At 39.4% G+C, this 16405-nt stretch overlaps 1 protein-coding gene across 2 annotated transcripts in view; it reads right to left on the reverse strand.

Moving 5' to 3' along the window:
- Positions 1 to 4051: 4051 nt before the first annotated feature.
- The window catches only part of gpr158a (G protein-coupled receptor 158a), a 66181-nt gene continuing 53827 nt past the window's right edge, over positions 4052 to 16405 (reverse strand). The window contains exons 8-12 of one of the 2 annotated variants that reach the window (XM_051410812.1): positions 14152 to 14290; positions 11477 to 11582; positions 10761 to 10907; positions 10576 to 10659; positions 4052 to 10141 (exon numbers count right to left, since the gene is read on the reverse strand). In XM_051410812.1, coding sequence (XP_051266772.1) covers positions 8258 to 10141; positions 10576 to 10659; positions 10761 to 10907; positions 11477 to 11582; positions 14152 to 14290 — 2360 coding nt within the window. In that variant the 3' untranslated portion in view covers positions 4052 to 8257. The remainder of the gene's footprint in view (positions 10142 to 10575; positions 10660 to 10760; positions 10908 to 11476; positions 11583 to 14151; positions 14291 to 16405) is intronic. The other variant, XM_051410813.1, reaches the window with a different exon arrangement.

Raw genomic sequence — 16405 nt, forward strand, 5'->3', positions numbered from 1 at the left:
GCTGAATTGCAAGTATATAAATGTGTTAATGTGTGTGTTGTGGATTATCTGCCAGCCTTCCAGTTGTGGAGGTGGTAGTGGTGGTGGAGGAGCGTAACAGAGGCCCTCTGTGAGTCATGGATGCTCACATCACCGGGGGCTCCTCTAATGATGAAGCCACCAGTGAGGCTGGGAAAGCTGTGTAGGAGTCCAGACCGGAGTGTGGCCTCAGAGGATGGAGGAGCAGGACCTTGTGGGTGGCTTTCTGCCTACAGGCTGAGCTCTCCAGGTGCTACAGCACATCAAGCGTCGCAAGAGGCTACGCTTTCTCAAAATCAGGAGTACATTCAAACCAATTTTGGTTGTGCAAGAGTGATTACACAAAGGGCCAGTTGACCTAAAACAAATGTGATAATCCAAAAAATGGCTTAGGGAGACAAACCCGGTGTCGACGCGTAACTTTGGTCGCATAATAACAGAAAAGATGATCTCTGGTGTCAGATGGAAATTGACTTTTTGATCCTGATACGGCCATCCACGTCAATAACTTTGATCCCTTCACAGTCGATGCTTTTTGCCAGTTTTGGTCTGGTGCTCACAGACAGCGAATGCTCAGTGCTTCCAGCGTTCATACAGTCTTTTGCCCGGGATCCTTACTGTTTGATGCACATGGTGTCAAAAAACACATTTTTTCATTTCTTTTATCCAGCCATGCGGACTGTTTTGGTTTTTTGAAACCTGCTCTGCGCCAATGCTATGGAGGTGAATGCAATTTATTTTAGATTCAAAAAATTCAACAGGAACATGACTTTCCAGAATTGGTGTCCCAAAGCACATGCTGTAAACAGTGTTTAATTGGAACTCAACCAAAGAAATAGGCCTTGTGAGTTTTGTAGACACTGTGTTCTGAGGATTATCCAAAGCAGAAGAGTAAACAACAACGTTGTTAGTTACTGCCTTCCAAAACACAGCATTTGTCTATCTCTATCGTCAGGACACCATTTTTTGTCAGTGTCTTCCAAAACAACGGCTGTTTTCTGATCTGCTGCTTCTGCAAGTGAAAAGTCTTAATTAAGTCCCAAGACAAACCTGTCCTAAACTTTGTGTTTCGACTCCTAAACAAGCCGTTATCCAAATTTCACAAAATTTACATGATAATTTATAAACAGAGACCAAACTGTTTTTTTGGTTAAATTATGTAAATGCTTAATGGACTGAACTTATATTGTGCTTTTGTGGTCTTACGACCACTCAAAGTGCTTTACACTACATGTCACATTCACTCTTTCACACGCATTCACACACTGATGCGAACTGAACATCAGAAAGTAACATTACACACTCACACATCGATGAAATAGCATCAGGAGCAATTTTGGGTTTAGCATTTTGCCCAAGGACACTATGCGGGGGGAGCCAGATATTAAAAAAAATATTATTTTATATACATAATATTTATATATTAGACGACCTGCTCTAACTCCTGAGCCACAACCGCCAAATAAACAATGACTGAAAATTGATCAGGTGTATCTTGGTATGTTATCCCTGTGAAACAATAAACATTTCTGAGCTACCTGTGTCGCCTGTTGTCTGTCTGCTGCCCTGAGAACACATTTACATTGATTCAAAGTATCAGCCTATAGTGTTAAGGGACAGTTAATTAACTGCACATGTTTTTTTTATAACTTTGGGAGGCTGTCAAGTTATTGAGTATCAAAAGGTGAAAGTCTGAGTAAAATCAGACATGAGTCATTCATGTTTTTGACTCTGCCACCACGCAGGTTCATGGTTGATGTTGTGATGTTAAGAATTTGATCAATTCTGTTTTTTTTCAGCCATAAAAGACAGAAACAGACAAAACAAAATCAAACAGAAACTATCCATATGCTGAGATATCACCAGGGACGAGAAACTGTGTTGTTTTGTTCTTTGAAATTGTCCTTAAAGGGTATTTTTTGTATTTTTCAACCTGTACCTTATTTTCCCATGTTTCTGTGTCAAAAACAATTAGAATAACAATCTCAGCTCAGTAGCAAAAACAAGCACTTTTAATGGACATACTTTGATGGTGTGCAATTGTGTGCAAGGATTGCATTGTAGGCCATATCACAGGCTTCAGGCTGTAGCGCTCTCACTCAGTACTGGACATGAGAAAAAATTTTCTCAAATCTAAATGAGAAATGTATTCAAAATGTTGGAACAGGATGTGATAGTGAAACTTTGGTGTACAACAAACTACATGATTCCTGCGTATTGAAGTCTTTGAGGTCGTCAGGTGCAACACAACTTGTAATTATGTTGCACAGCTTGTGTGTTTCCACATGTGTGCATCTACCTCCTGTGTGTGTCCATACACATCTCCCACTGGCTGCACCCCCCCCACGCACACAACTCTTCTTTGTGAGTCATGAGTCCACCACGACACAGGAGATGTCCTCAACATCCCGCCCCCTCCCACTCCACCCCCTTCACCACCACCACCACACCGCCCCCACCTGCCTAACAACCATCCCTGCATCTGAAAGACAGATGAGTCAGCGGCGGAGCGTGCAGGCTTGTGCCAAGTGATCAGCTTCCTCTCATCTCCTGTCCCTCCTCCTCCCCAGTGCCGTCCATCTCTACCCACATGGCCCTGCCACAAAAGGCTGTGATTCATGCACCGTTCACCGTCTGAGGTTTAAAAATAAGTCCTGCCATGCTGGAGGATGTGTCCCGCTGTCCCGCAAAGACAACAAAGAGGCACAAAAACATCCAACTGTGATTCTCACATGCTCCACGGGAGATCCAGAGGATGTCGGATGTGTCTTTTGCAGCCACCTCATGACTGCATGAGGTGGTTGTTGTTCTATTGAGGTTTAACTGGAACAAAGAGATTATATCTGTATTTAGAACTTTTATGTTAAAAAACTGTCTGTAGAAATTAAACATAACCTGATTTTTTTAAAGAGCATGCTTGGCATTTATATTCCAAATAATACTTACAGTTACTGTCTACCTGCAGGTTTCTGTAGTAGGGGAGGGATTGGTTTCAGCTTGGCTTTGCAGTATGGCTCTAACAACAAGAGTAGCAGCCGGACAGATAAAGAATGAGCTAAAACTCACTATGAAGCTCCATAAAGCTGAGAGGAGCTGCAGATTCGGATGATAATTCACTGTAGGTTCATTACCAGCGACCCCTTTCACATTTGATACATTATTATTATGAGAATATCTACTATAACCACTATAAATGTTATGTGTACTCTTTCTTTATGACACAGACGCTATCTGGAATATCAATAGTTATTCCTCCTCGTCGAAGGTTATTTCTCATAGTTAACTGTTTTCTTCTCTGACGTTCCTCTATTTTAGTTCCCTGCAGCAGTCTGTATTGATCTTCTATTTATTAGAAAGGCTCCGAAAGTGCTCTTGTAAACAGGAATCAATGCTAACATGTTTGCTTTACACAATGCCCTTTTGCAATGTTATTTGGCTGCATCACTGCCATATTCATAGAGACTTAAGTACTTCTGACAATGTGGGCACTATATGTTTCATGCATTGGTCAGTATGCCAACATTTATAAGGTTGAAAAAATATTAATAGAGCAAGAAATTATTTTCCCTTTGGCTCTGGGAATAAATAATTCCACCTTGGCCAATAATCACTTGGGAATTGGATAATAATAACAGTGCTCAGTTTTTCTGCAAGGGTCCGGAGTCAGCATTTGATACCATCTTGTATCTCTCGCTTCCTGCAGAGCCTCCATTGATCTCTGTCCAAAAGACCACAACAAGCCATAAAAGCATTTCAGGACAGTCGCCAAGATGCGCATATTGCAAAGTGGTTTATGATGCACGAGGCTTTTAAAAGCAGGGTTTCTCCAACAGCATGTCTACATGAAGAATAAGCGAACAAACCTGAGACAGGGATGATTACTAAGCACAAATGCATCATGGGAGTGTCTTGTATCAACTTCCCAGGGGGATTAGAAATGTTGTAGAAGGAACACAGTAGCAAAGGGATTCAAAATTACCTTTGCAAATCATGCCTGCAGTAAAACATGTTCAGAAACACACTGAGCACGCACTTCATTTTCATATAAATATTTATTGCAGAGGAGGTATCTTTTATGTACATGCTATCACAATATAACACAATATAAATCTACCAAATATTCCCATATATTGATGCTATAAGCTTGTCATAGAGCAATAGTTATAACAAGCACATAATACAGTGGGTTAGGGACAGTATCACTCACTATACAACTTGTAACAGTCCATAAAAGATCAATTTTTTTTTGTTCTATCAAGGGCAGTGAAACATCGGTCCTATTTTTTTTTTCTTGAATTCATGCAGAAGCCACAAGATTTACGACGTTACAGCATTGAATAGTAGTAGTAGCAATAGTAGTAGTTGTATTTGCCATCAGGTGACTTGGTTTGGTCACAAGAGAAGAGGAGTCAGGTTGAAATGAAAGCTAACCAACAGAACGCACCATGGTAAAGATCCGGTTGGTGGACAAAGAGCTACAGGACACAGTATCGTCTATGTCAAGATGGTACAAGAACAATGGTCTCGATTTGCACATCCAAGTAAATGGTTGAGTTTCAAACTTTCACTGATTCATCGATGATACGGCTAAAATACAATGATAATCTCCAGAGAAACAGACAGTAACACACTGGTTATGTATACACAATTTAATACACAGACAGCTATGGACTGACTGAACTGAGGAATGCCACAGCAAGCATACTATCTGAAATTATGTAAATTAAACAACAGAGTAGATTGACTGAAAATGTGACGTATTTCATAGTATATTGGTGGGATATTGCATTATTATTTTCTGCTCTAAGACAATATAATTGTGTTTCCTTTGTGATCCAACTATGCCTGATCTGGAAATATCATGTGTGTGAAGATTAAACAACATAAATTTAAAAAAATGTTTTGTTTCCAAATAAAATACATTCTTTGAGAATCTTGCTTGAGAATGTTATAATATATTGCTTGTTATGTTTTTGTTTTCTTTAACAAGTGGATTGAATTTGAAAATCATAATGGTTTTAGAGCCTGTATGAGCTCAATCTAACATCATGTAGATTTTAAAAATAATTATCCTGAAACAAACACATCTCCTCATTTAAAATAGCTTTCCTACAAGGACAAAAAGACACTTGTTTTAAAAATATACAGCATAAAATTCATCACCCAGGGCAGTAAGATCCAATGCGGCAGTGATTCCAAAGACTAAAGTCACTTTAAAAAAAAGAAAAGGCTTTTTAAATGTCGTTGTTGTCATACCAAGGGTCTCCTGGTACGATCCTGCATCCACAATGCATATGATGGATGACGCCTAACATCTGGTTCATAAATATCATGTAGATCCATCAAAGCATTACAATCAATCCATGCACGTTGGCAGTTCTTCTCAGATACGGTTACTAAAGGAGCTCATAAAGTAGAGGTGATGACAAATCTCGCGCTGTAAGGCAAACACTCCACATTTGAAATATTTCAGGCGAGCCCCCCACAGGTCAGTGGCAGAGGTAATTTCTCAGTAGGTGGAGGCAGATAGAATACGTCGCATCTAAATCATGTTTATGGAGCCTAGCTGTGGAATCGTGTCAGCATGTTAAAGAAAATCGGATAAGAAAGGCTACAAATATTTGTCACTGGATTATTTTCAGTTGAGCTGTGCCAAAGAAATTTAGCAATTGACGAACTGTGTTTTGACTTTGTAAAATTCTCACTGACAAGCACTGATTTATTTTACCACGATTAGTAAGGACTCCTACAGAGCTCGGATATTGAGGAATTTGACAGCAATTATAGATAATTACAATCAGTGACAACATTCAGTGATACCATGTAATTCTCACAAGATACCATAAAGTACTGTAGATGCTATATTGATACATAGTTTTCCTCACGGCTGCAATTATTGTCAGGTGTTCAACAGTTGACTATAAGTGGGAGATTTCTTTTTTTTCCCACTGTAATCCCAGGATGAATAGTGCAGGATGAATATTTAGACATTTTGATACAAAACACTGAACAAATCAAAACCTTCAAAAGGTTTAGTCAGATTAATTGATAAGCCTAATTCTAAAATGATCATCTTAATTAAGATATTGAGCTTTAGCCTACTTGCATTAAACTGGGAAAAACATGCACTATGCTACTTGTGAACTTTCAATATAAAAACGCAAAGAAAAAAATGATGGCAATGCTATCCTTTAATATTTAAAAATATTAAAAGATAAGCACTATATACTATGGACTTACAGTAGTAACATTATGTCAAAATGGATGGCTTATAAAAACTTGGGTTTTATTGTTGTAGTTAAGACCATTGTCTGTATCAGTTATGATGGAAACAAGGCGACATTGCAACATCAAAGTCTGACCTGACAATAAACATGACACATAACACTTTATTTCTAATAATCCTACATGTTCCATGCTACTGAATCACCACCTACATCATTTATTAAGGAGTTAATTGCGTCTGGCCTTGTGGTCACTGACAACTGTTTTCCTTGGTTGAAGAAATAGGAGCTTATTAGGTGTGATTAATAATAGTGTCATCTTTCTGTGCAAAAGCGAGAAAAATAGCTAAATCCATTTAAAATGGCAAAGGAATAAATAAACAGTTGATGAGGTCAAGGCAGCTTAACAGTCACATAAACAAACAACAACTATTATACAGCATTAGCACATGTCTTTGATTGTGAAGAGAAATGTTCTCCTATCAACTTTACACAGCTTTCCTGTCAACCATACTGAAAATGACCAATTTGCTGCAGTGATGTTGCCTCGGTTACCAGGTATCAGCAAGTGATGGCCAAAACTGAGAAAATAAGACCCAAGTCATAATAAACCAATATATCCATTAAGCAAAAGTTTTGCTGTTCGTAAAATTGATTTGTTGACCTACTCACCTTTTAGTTTTGGTGTTTGCGATGGAGCGAATGTAAGGACAGAAAGCGCTGCCAGGACTTGATCACTTATGAGACTCCAGAGGTTCAACTCTTGGGGTTTGGCATTATATTTTTACTTTAAATTCATGATATTGTGTCAAAAGACACATGTACACACACACTTGGTGCAAGCCAACACAAAGACCCATGCTGGATTCATAAACAAAACTGGTGCAAATTATTTCCTTAGTATCCCTCCAGTATTTTTCTATCCCTACTTTTTACAGTGTAAATATGAGCCATTTTCATGTTAATACTGCTCTCATATAAACTTCACCACCCTGAATGAGCTTTTGGAAATATGAGAGCAGGAAAATGAGTGCCTCTGGTATTTAAAAAAAACACTATATATTTGTCAACACATTAACTGCTTTAGTTGACAAACTGGTAGGGTCCAACTACTCTCAATACCTGGCTGTGCATGCTGTTTATATAATTCACCATCACAAAATGCTGAAGAAAAAGCCACTTGCTTCACTTCAGACTGATACAAGACAATGCTAGTTAGTTAGGCACATACAGTACATCTCTGCAGACTTGGAAGCATTTTAATCTGCCGAGAACTACAATTAAATAGTTCTAAACAAAAACAAAAAACGAACAGAAAGACCTGTCTAAGTTTGGTCGGTGTGTAATGTCCTGTGCGACATCCTGCCGTAAGGTTGAAAATAAGAAGACAAAATGTACAACAAGAACAGAGTCTGTCCTCAGCTCTTAATTTATGGATTTGGCTAAAGTGCTATAGACTGATTTCCTCACTGAGTCCTTCCCTCTGTGCCAAGAGTTGGACACACAAATAAATTAACTTCACCGCCTGAAGATCAACGTCCCTCTTTGCAAATGTTTCTTTATTCTTTGGCTTTCACTTTTGCTGTTTTTGTACCTTTAGTTTTCTACACCTTCTGTTCTTTCATATCATATCCTAGTCCATCAAGGGATGATGTTAATGCACAAAAAGAACCATGTAAGAATTGTTGACTGAATACAGAACATAAATGCAGATTTTCAACATCGCTCATGACGTGACAAGGCTGAATCAAAAGTTGCATAATTAGTCTAAGATTTATCTTCTGGAATAATCTGGAATGCTCATCATGACTTTGTTTAGTTTTTTGTACATTTTACTTATTTTCAAAATAGGTAAAACAGGAACAAAACCTTGGAAAGGAAGGCAACTTGTGGAACTCGATCAACTTTTCTTCCAAGTCACCGTACTAATAGTAAAAGGTAATATTTAACGATTTCAAAGTGAAAAAAAGTATACATCAATAACTATAATTTCAGTTGTCCATTGAGGTTGAGTGTCATGCCTTCTTGCTCGATGTGCTATCTTCAAAGTCCCAGGGACAAACATCTGCCTTCTTGGCAGCACTTCCAACCCCGCCTTTAGGATTTGGATTGCTCTGTTTCACTACAGAAGCACTGTTGTCTGTATCTTTTTTATCTGAAGTATCCTCAAAATCCCACGGACAGACTTCGGCTGGCTTTGCTTTGGCTGCTCCAACATTCGCACTTTTCCTTTTTTCAATCACCAGCACTTCCTGATGACTCTCAGCGTCCCACGGGCATACCTCAGCCATTTTTTGTTGGCTCATTTGTTTCTCTGAAGATTTACTCTTGTCCTTAGCTTTTGTTTTACTTTTCTCATCATCAGCGTCTTTTGATTTCTCTTTCTCAACTGTTCTTGTGGAAGGGGTACCCTTCTTTTTTGAAGGGGATTCCTTGGTTTTGGATGCTCGAGAGGGACTAGGTGTCCTCTGTCCAGAATCTGGAGATACAGCAGTGTTGTCGTAGTCCCAAGGACATACATCAGCTTTTGTAGATGGTGGCTGGAGCGAGCCTCCTATTTTGGATGGATCTGAAAGGGTACTTTTCCCTTTCCCATCCACAGGAGAGGTGCCTTTTCTTTGTTTTGTCATATCTGGTGAACAAGATAACTCCGTTGTCTTTTGGGCCTCTTCGAAGTCCCATGGACAGACATCTGCCTGGTGTGTTTTGGAGCTCTCTGTTGTAGAATGAGGCTGCTGGGTTTTAGTAGGTTTGCTTGCCTGACTATATATTTGTTGCTTCGAGCCTTCCACTTGACTGCTTTGAGTTTCACTTCCATCTTCCCATGGACATACGTCTGCTCGTACAGCAGTTGTCCTCTGAATCTCCTTTGAATGCCTGGCACTCGATGGAGACTGATCAGAAGCTTTCTGTTTCTGCTGCTGAGATTTGCTTCCCTTGGTGCTACCTCCATGAACCGTTGTGGTTTCCTTTGGTGCTATGGATACATGCTTTTGGACTTTGTTTTCAGATGGAGTTGGGAGATCCTCCACTTCCCAGGGACACACTTCTGAGAGGTCGTAGAGATCCTTTCCCTTGACTGGATCAGAACAGATTGTAGGCTGGCTGCCACCGACTTGCTGTTTTATGATTCTGCCTTTTGCTGCACTCTGTTTGTAGTCAACCGACTGGCTAATAATCATCTTGGGCTGGCATTCATTTTCTGGCTCTGTATTGGCTCTCGTGTCTTTGCTCTTTGGCTGACTCTTCTTATTGCTGTCCTCTGCGCTCTGAGTCTTTCCCGTAAAGCCTAAAGTCTTCTCTTTGGCACTGGCGATGACACTGAGGGACTTCTGCAGCATGGAGGCTCTAGGATGAAGTGGTTTCTTGTCTGCAGTGAGGTTATGGGCACTGGCTGACTTGCAGACCAAAGGAACTGATTCTGTAGATTCACTGGGGGCATTTAAATTCTCACTGGACTTCTTCTTTACCAACTTTTTGCCCATAAGTGTATCCAGGAGGGAGCCTTCAGCTGTGGTCACCTCCATCTTGTCTGTTGCTGAGCTGTTGGAGTCTTCACTCTGGTCACGGACGTGGTCATAGCTGCTGTGGGACTTCTTGAGAGAAAAAACCTTGTTCTTTAGCGTCTCCTCCTTCACTGGCTTTCCTGGGTGAGTCGGATCGAAGGGGTTTTTCTTCAACATGCAGATGCTGTTACGATTGCTCCCATGTTCCCCAGCCTCCTTGTCTTCACGGCTGCATTGCCTGTGCACCGATTCTGGAATCTCAGTGATGCGCCTCATCAGTGAACGACCCAAACCTTTCTTGGAGCTCCGCTTCTTCTGGAGATGAGGGTTGTTTGCCAGCATCTTCTTCCTCTTGTAAATCTCCAGCTGGGAGTACAGTTTCTTCAGCTCCTCCTACATACAGGACAGACGCAAAGTGATCAGTTGCCTGTTTAGAACAAATAACTCAAAAAAGGGATTTCTAATCAAAACACTGTTACGAAAAAGCAGACATTCTACTGCACAGAGAACATGCAGTACAAATTCATGACACGTGACTACAAATGTTAACATTGTTAAATGATGCACTACGGAATATCACATGCGTGCTGAAAAAAGCAAAGACAGGACAGTCTTGGACAGCATCAAATAAGGAAACGGTGTATGTTTTAATGTTAGGTCTGAAACAGCCTCAAAGCTCAGGTCTCTATGCCCAACCGATACAATGAATGCTCTCAAGTAGCAGGATGTCATCATAAGATCATTCCCTCTGGTAAATAGGCTTGTAAAAAATCTTTTGATAGAGAGACTTCTTCAGCTCTAACAGACAAACAGAAATCTCTGCTCACGTTGGTACGTTTTTCCCAAAGACTGTCGCAAGACCTTACGCCACAGCCATTAATAGAACTGAGATGGCCCATTTCGTCAGGTGTCTGCAATAAAAAACTGCCATTGCTCAGTATTTTTGGAGGATTCAACAGATTTCACCAGGTTATAAAATAGAAAATGAAAGGTTAAAGGAAACATCGCTTACCCGAATGTCCTCAGGATCCAGACTGTGCTCGCTCCATGCTGATGTGATGCTGCTATTGAGATACGACCCAGAACGACCCATGTCCAGCTCGTCCTCATAGGCCTCAGAGGCTATATCATCTCTCATGTGCGTGCCAGCAAACAGGAACTGGTGGAGTGGCATAAAGAAGAACAATTGGTTGTTTTGAAAAATCTAGTTTCTTGACAGTGGGGAAGCTATTGAAATCTGACTACTGTGGTTCTTAATGTTACTCAAACAGGAGTAGAAAGTGCATTTGTTTGGTACTATTTTCATCTGCGCAAACCTTTGGTGCACTAGTGAGTATTTACAGCAGCAGGATGCAAGATTGCTCACTGTTTTTAACTTTAGTTTTTGGACAAAATATATATATATATATAATGCTCTGGATACACAGACAACCTTGTTACTTGGATTAATTCCTTGTTGGTTTTGGTCTTTTAATGTATATTTTTGACAATAAGCAACTTAATTATACAATCCCAAAATCAAGTTACATAGTGCTTGAACAAGAAGACAAAGGCAGGAAAATGTTGAGAGTAAAATAAAACAAAATTAAATATTAACAAATTCAATTAAAATTACAAATACAACAATTTAATTTTGCATTTGTTAAATTGTTGGGCTGTTCTGTAATTTTGGCAAAAAAACAAAAGCAAAATGTGAGTAAAATGTGAAAAATGACTTGTGAAGTTTACCTTAGGGATGAGTAGTAGACCCAGCGTTACTGTTACAGTTAAGTGCGTGTGGGTGAAGAACAGTAGCAACATCCAGTCTGGATGGAGCTCCGGAGCAAGAGTGAACCTGTCAGGATGTGAAAAGAAAACAGAGAGGAAAGATATATAGGACATGAGAAACAATTCAAATCAAATAATTGAATTAATACAAGAGGAGGGATATCCAGATGTTTAGCTAGTGTTAAATATTTGACTGGCTGCAGAATGCATTACTATTGGTTACACTACAGTAGGCTATGTGTCACTCATCAAGCTGCTCAACCTCACCACGTTCACTGACAGTGTATTTTAGTATCTATGCCCACATTTTCTCCAGTACAAGAGTTTTGTAAATACACACATCCTTACATTTTTAAAATAGCTGTAGTCAAATCCAAATGTACATACAGTAAATGCAGTGAAGTATGACTAAATTATGCTGTGATATTCAAACACGTTGCTCTGTCTGCAGTAAACCTCTTAGATACAGATGGAGCCTGGAGAGACAGACACTAGCAGACTTAATGTGTTTTCAGCCAAAGTAGATTTATACACAGTCGGTCTAGGCGTCAATTCCACTGCCTCATATAATGTTCCACTCGGGTGATCCCTTTGCCAGCAAGGACACGATATTTTCCTCATTCTTTCACAATAAAGGGGAGTGACCTTGATCTGGTCACAAGATTCGGCCTATTTATACATCAGACAGTAACACACTGGGCTGACTGTGGCGCAGTAGTTGGTGGAAAATGAGATAATTACTGGCAGAAACAATAGCAATGTGAGGAGTAGTTGTAGCCTTTTATTTAAAAAGAACTAACAGGCTTTCAGCATAGTGAGACCCCATGTGCACTAAGGGTATGAAGGTATGTCCTGTCAGATGCTAATTTAACCACTAGAGAGCCTCTATCCAAGCAAATGTCATCTAGCAGGCTCATTACGCTGTTGAAGTTGGCAAATGGCTAATTAATGAACAGTTACTGTGGTAATAGCTTGGAGGCATAAATGAAGGCAAAGGTCCAGCATATGAAATGTCCCAAAGCTTTGAAGTCTTCCCTCATTCATGTTTTGTGAGCAGTTTCTGTGCAGATGAGGATTTAATAACCTTGGCATGCTGTCTCCCTTCAGCCTGCAGCGTCTCACTGAAACTCCCCATCACTCAGGCCTCGACCTCCAGCTATTACATTTCTTTCATTTTCTCTCAGCTTCAAATTCACACCTGGACCTGGATAAAATCTGATGACTATCACAGCGAAGAAGGAAGTCTGAGTTTTAACTGGTCACTGTGGGATCAAATAGCTGGTTCTGCAAGTAACACAAATGCCTCTAACAAGCCCCAGTGTACACGGTGGTCTCTGATGGCCGCCAGTCAGAATAACTAGCCACACCAGGCAACTTTCCAATTTATTAGGGGTCTCATCTGGCCATGTTCTGCAGACAAAAGCCTCACAACAAGGCTAAAGAGGCAGATAAAAGGAGCTGGCAAAGAAATTACAAAGAGCCAGATGTTCAAATGCTTTCAAAACTGTTAAAAACTCTTTCTTCTGAGAAACTATCGGGCTATACGTCGATGATACACAATTTATTGGTAATGGATGTTAATTTGTAACTGGAATATGGCTGCCAATAATTCAAGCTATTTATGCTGTCCTAAAAAAGCATAAATCATTCTGACATGGTTCATTAGTAAATAATGTGATGGAGCTGAGCTCTCAATTACGGGGACTCCAGCTAGGAATGTCTGTGGCGGTGTCAGCTGAAATGTCTCATTTATAAACTGCATGGTGCAGCTATTTGACATGTATACTGGAGGGAGAGGGATGATTTCACTACAATAAAAAACAACTCCCAGATGAACGGAGCCTCATTCCTATATGTGATGGAAATGAGACAATCTACTGGAGGGCATACACGTCAAAATGACAACAGCAGAGATCAAATCAATGACTATGTTATTACGTATGGAGCTAGTAAATGTGGAACATGTTGTGAATGCAAGTGACAGCATCTGTATGGTAAGTAAGTAAGTAAGTAAGTAAGTAATTTTTGTTAGTAATTATTTTTGTTTTATCCTCTTTAGAGCTATAGATGAGTGGGGGTTACTGCACAAGAATTGATATCTATTAATGCCGTGATTGTCTTAATTTGAAGGGTATTTTCATGCAAATGATACAAAAATGTTAATGTTACAATGTTGCAATACATTATAATATATTTTATGTAATCAATTAAAAGTGAATTTTAGTGTGAGTTTTATAAAAGAGTAAGAAGCTTTGCATTGGCAAGCTACTGTACCAGTGAAGCAAATGTAATGATGTGACTGTTATTATGTTACGATATAATGTGAAACATGTTCTTTGGAAGGTACACCAACACGTCTAGTGCAGCCCTGCAGCTGTATTGAGATAAACTTTAAATTTCGTGTTATTTTAAAATATAATTTTTCAATGTTCACATTGAACATTTTGCAATAAATTAAATTCCATTCACCTCTATTTTATTTGGAAAGCAGGGACAACATATCCAAACACGCACAAATAAAACCAAACTATCTGCATGGATAGACGCCACTAAAGGTGAGAGAGTAGACTTGGGATTCATTTTAATTTACATATACTGTAAAGCCTCTGAGGATGACTAGAGGGAGGAGATGTTACCTGATGACATAGAATATCGCTGACAGGACAAGTTCGTTGTGAACGGCGATGGCCATGTAGCGAGGCTCGTGAAACGCAGATGGCACCGTCCTCACAGCGTAACATAGGTAGACCGCCCACAGCAGGAAGAGGAACTCAGCTGTGAAGCAGGAATGAGAAAGAGGTGGTGAACACAATGAACAGGCCAGAAAATAATGTCTAAGCAGTGCAATGGCTATACAGACCAAAAAAGGGAACCCACCAGCGAGCCACTTCACAGTTCAAAGCTCTCATGGAGCTGGTGCAAACTGTTGTACAGCATATATACACAGGAAAATGCCCTGTTCAACAGAAGCTATCAAACCCATTTGAAACAGCTGTGGTTGTATTCTCTGGACAATAAATGAATCCCAGAGCACCTCCATGGCAACCACATGCAATGTCTCCTAGGTAGCCAACTCCAAGGCAATAAACACACTGCTTTTTCCATGAAAACCTGTTGCCATTATTTTTTTGACATTTATAGTGTCGTCTGCTTGAACTGTGGAGCTGTCAGGTTAATCACATCTTTCTTACAACAATAAGCATTAGATGTAATTGTCCAGTTATAGTAAGTGTTATTTTGTTAGGGTTGTGTGAGGGCATGTGAAGGTCAAAATATCTAAAATTAAAGAAAGGAGATCTACAGTGCATCAGGATATTCAGAAGATTCAGACTTTTTAGACGGATTTCATCTAAATGCATCCAGGAAGTCCCCAATCAATGGAAGAAGCTTCCAGCTATTGATGGCAAAATCTTCATCTTGTCAACCATTTTTGGTTATATTTGAGCCAAAAAACCTTAAATAAAACAATCTGACTGAACATTTAAACCAATTCTAAGAATAGTACTTTTGTTTCTTGTCTGCCGCTATACAATCATCTGTCCAATGATAATAATACATTTTAAAACAAGAACAAATAAGATGGTTTTTTAGAGAAATAAAACTTGGTTTTGCCAGGTTGTCAAAAACTTGTCCTCAACCAGCATGAGGCTTTGATTCTTTTAGCTTATTCAGAGCATTCTGAGCTTTTTATCAACAACATTATAACATTTATTATTGCAGATGACTAGTTAACTCTTGCTGATAACTTATTAGAAAGTGTGAAACCTTTGAACCTTTATTAACGTAATTATAAGGTAAGACACTTGAGAACAATGGCCACAAGCCAAAGCAATCTTTAATTTTCCTGTTATAAATATATAAAGCATCCCTAGACAATGTATTAACCATTAATAGTCATAAGTAACAATTCAAAAAACTTTTTAGATACTACTACAAATATTTTACAAAATAATACATAAAGAACTTAATTACAGACTAAAATGTATTGACCTGAGTTAAGTTTTTACAGCACACGAACCAATGGTCTGTGACATAAGAAATGCTGGTGGGTCAGAAAGAATATGAGAGAAATGTAATTAAATCAAATATAATATTTTAGATTAAATTAACACATCATTGCAATGCTGAAACTGCAGTTTTGTTGTGAACCACAATAAATCTTTGCTGGTTTGTTTAGCCTTTGCATGTAAAATGTATCTACAATTAGACCACAGACTGTGAGTGTTTGCAGGTGCAGATTTCTAAATCAGGAAGAGTTATTGCGTCTGGTTTTGTGTGTAATTTATGACCAGTATGTAGGTGTAGTCAGAGCTGTACCTTGCTATTACCAGCCTATTTTTACCTCCTAATAAACTGGATGAAAATCTGCCTTCAGTATACAGTATCACAGCATGTAGCCTCTGCTGGGGGTCCATCTGTTTCCCCAGTCAAAAAAAGACCATGGTTCTTTCCTCATGAAGCCTGAGTCAGCAGATGTAAAACAGCATGCAGAGTTCCTCAACGCGAGACGCTGCTTCCCTCCGAGCTTCTTTGATTTCTCATCTGTTTTTTATCTGCTGCTGGTGGCCCTCTTCTCAATACACAACACAAGCAAGCATCCAAGAGTGTAGCACTGGTGGAGAGGATTAATGTCTACTTTTGGGAAACATAAGAGCATTGCCAAATGTAGATGGAGGCAAACCTTCTTAGTTGTCATCCAACTTCACCTTCATCTCATCACTCACTCTTGTCTCTCTCACTCTCTTTGAACTCCAAACGCTATCACGCCTAACAAATTACAGCTTGATTTTATGCCATGAACACCTCAGATAACCAGAGTTTTCTCACTCTGGTAGGCACACACAGCGTTCTGTGTATCTAAATCTATTCACAACACCCTATGGAGGCATA

This window comes from Dicentrarchus labrax, unplaced genomic scaffold, assembly GCF_905237075.1.
Source record: "Dicentrarchus labrax unplaced genomic scaffold, dlabrax2021, whole genome shotgun sequence".
Taxonomy (NCBI): Eukaryota; Metazoa; Chordata; class Actinopteri; family Moronidae; genus Dicentrarchus; species Dicentrarchus labrax.